The sequence below is a fragment of the Trachymyrmex cornetzi genome, unplaced genomic scaffold (genome assembly GCF_001594075.2).
Source record: "Trachymyrmex cornetzi isolate Tcor2-1 unplaced genomic scaffold, Tcor1.1 scaffold865, whole genome shotgun sequence".
Classification (NCBI taxonomy): Eukaryota; Metazoa; Arthropoda; class Insecta; order Hymenoptera; family Formicidae; genus Trachymyrmex; species Trachymyrmex cornetzi.
The window spans coordinates 46,606-48,953 of NW_017300207.1; the positions used below are offsets into that span (position 1 = coordinate 46,606).

General features: G+C 33.6%; 1 protein-coding gene across 1 annotated transcript in view; it reads right to left on the minus strand.

Moving 5' to 3' along the window:
* Positions 1-888: 888 nt before the first annotated feature.
* Positions 889-2,348, minus strand: part of LOC108769155 (calcium-binding mitochondrial carrier protein Aralar1-like) — a 55,962-nt gene continuing 54,502 nt past the window's right edge. The window contains exons 2-3 of the mRNA XM_018519983.1: positions 992-1,134; positions 889-892 (exon numbers count right to left, since the gene is read on the minus strand). Of these exons, the coding sequence (XP_018375485.1) occupies positions 889-892; positions 992-1,134 (147 nt within the window). The remainder of the gene's footprint in view (positions 893-991; positions 1,135-2,348) is intronic.

The window sequence follows — 2,348 nt, forward strand, 5'->3', positions numbered from 1 at the left end:
AATTGAAAGAGTTATCGTTATTCTTCAAATTGAAAAACCGAATTAAAAAAAATTTTCCATAATAAAAAAAATGTTTTTTATTATTTTCTTTAGAGCTCTGGTTAGCGATACAAGAGTTCTATCAAATAGTATAATGACTTTTTTCGATCTGTCTTGAAATAAAAAAGTTACATCTAATTTTCGTTTCTCAAAAATGTGAAGTTGGCATCCCAAACTGTAAAATCACATTTTTTGCATTTAATCATCAGAACTCTTTCCAAAACCTATCAGGAACTCTCAAACTCTTCGGAGAAGGGCCAGAACTCTATTAAATATATCGAAATTTTGACTTTGTGGTGCCAGCTTCACAGAGATCGAAACGTGAAAAAACAAATGATAGTCAGTGGTCTCGTAAAAATTTGTCGGTAAACGACACGAGAACAGTAGAGGCGAGATACGAGATGTCTCGTATCAAAATTCATCACTATCATGGATTTCGAATTTTTCAAATTCAAGACGCTAAATTTTTGTGTTTGCTCTTCGATTATTAAGATCATTAAAGATAATCATTAGAACTCTTTGAGGGGCTATCACAATTCATAAGAGAATGCCAAAAATCTAAAAAACAAAATTTTTTTTTAATTTCTTCGGAAATCCGATATTTTCTTGAGATTCTGGTAACCCCCCACCCATAAAATTCTATCGATTGTTCTATATGTGTCAAGACGTTAAGTGAAAGATAAAGGAATTATAACCTTTCAAATGATGAAATTGGTTAACCCCTTACTCCAAATTGGTGTTTTCATCGCGTTAATCGACAAAACTATTTCTAAAATTGATAGAGAATTATACATAAATCGGAGGGCAATAAGAACTCTATTCATTTTTTCCAAATTTTGAAAAGTGGGATTAGCTTTACACAGAAATAAAGACATTACACTTCTGTGTAACAACCTCTGTATCCACGATTGTAAAATAATGATATCTTTCTTAAATACGATGTACAACTTACCCATCTTTGCTAGTATCGACGATACCAGCAAGTAAACTGACAGAATCGGGATTATAATCGGCATCCGTGTAAAGGCCAAGATAACTGCGTACAAAGTCCGACGCAGTCATGAACCTCTCACCATTCTTCTCCTGTGAGGCGTACTGTAATTTCACAAAAAAAGCAAAATTTCTGTTACAGGGTGTCCCAGTACCTCTGTTACAAGGCAATATCTCCGTTACCCTTAGCGAAAATGCCTAAGGAAGAAATTGTTTGGTTCGAAGGGACGTACATTACATTTCTTTCTCAAGGTCATATTTTGAGAACCTTCAAGGTCATCGATATTTTTTTTAAATACGACAACATATTTTTATCATTATAGCGTAATAGCTGAGGCCCAGACGAATCCAAAGGCCTATAATACCATGACCTTCAAGCGACCTTAATCGCCTCATCCTGTCGAATTGGAACGTCTTTCGTTCATAGCGTGAGACGTTTTCAAGGGTAGTGTACTCCGATACGGTAGAAGCAATCTGCTCTATGTAGTAGGAGCGATCCACAGAGCGACTTATGTAGTAAGACTTATGTATCATAAGTCTCTTTTTTTAAATAGTGAGCCCCAGTACAAATTTTCAGAAGCTTCGCATTCCACTGAATCCTCAGCGTATGTAGTGAGCCAACTGACTGAATCAGTAATATCGCCATAAGTCTCTCTAATTAGTGCTCACTATTTCACATTTTTCATCAACATATCCAAGTTATCATTGAAAATTATTATTTTTGCATCAAGAGTTATTGTAATTTTGCCTCTATGTGTGTGCGATTTTACTTTAATATAGATATCATAATTAAATTTTATGACATTGAAGTAATATATGTTCCACAACATCTATATGTGGATGAGCTTCGCTCTATGTTCCATCAGTAACCATGAATCGTACAATGACATGTAGGAAGATTTAAATTTACGTAATCAAACTTCGAATCACACACATTGATATGTTTATATATCTGCTATGTCTTAGGCTTGGCATACCATGTATTATTGCGAGTAAGCACGTTTCGAAATCCAAGTTCTTTATGCTGCGACTCAAATACATCATCGACGAGCAATATTGTTTATTAATTTCACACAGAATAACGTAAACGTACAATTCTTGTTTAACGTTTAAAATAATATCTTAACAAAATTATCTTTTTAAAAAAAGATAAGAAAAAGGCGCCAAGTGTGCATGTACCTTCCATAAAAACCTGTACTTCACATAAACTAAAAAAAAGCCGTTACATAAATAATATAATTCAAGTGCTAATATTGTGTTAATTTTGTATTATAAATTACCCCTCAGCAGTACGTATGCATGTATTTAAAAAAAAAATG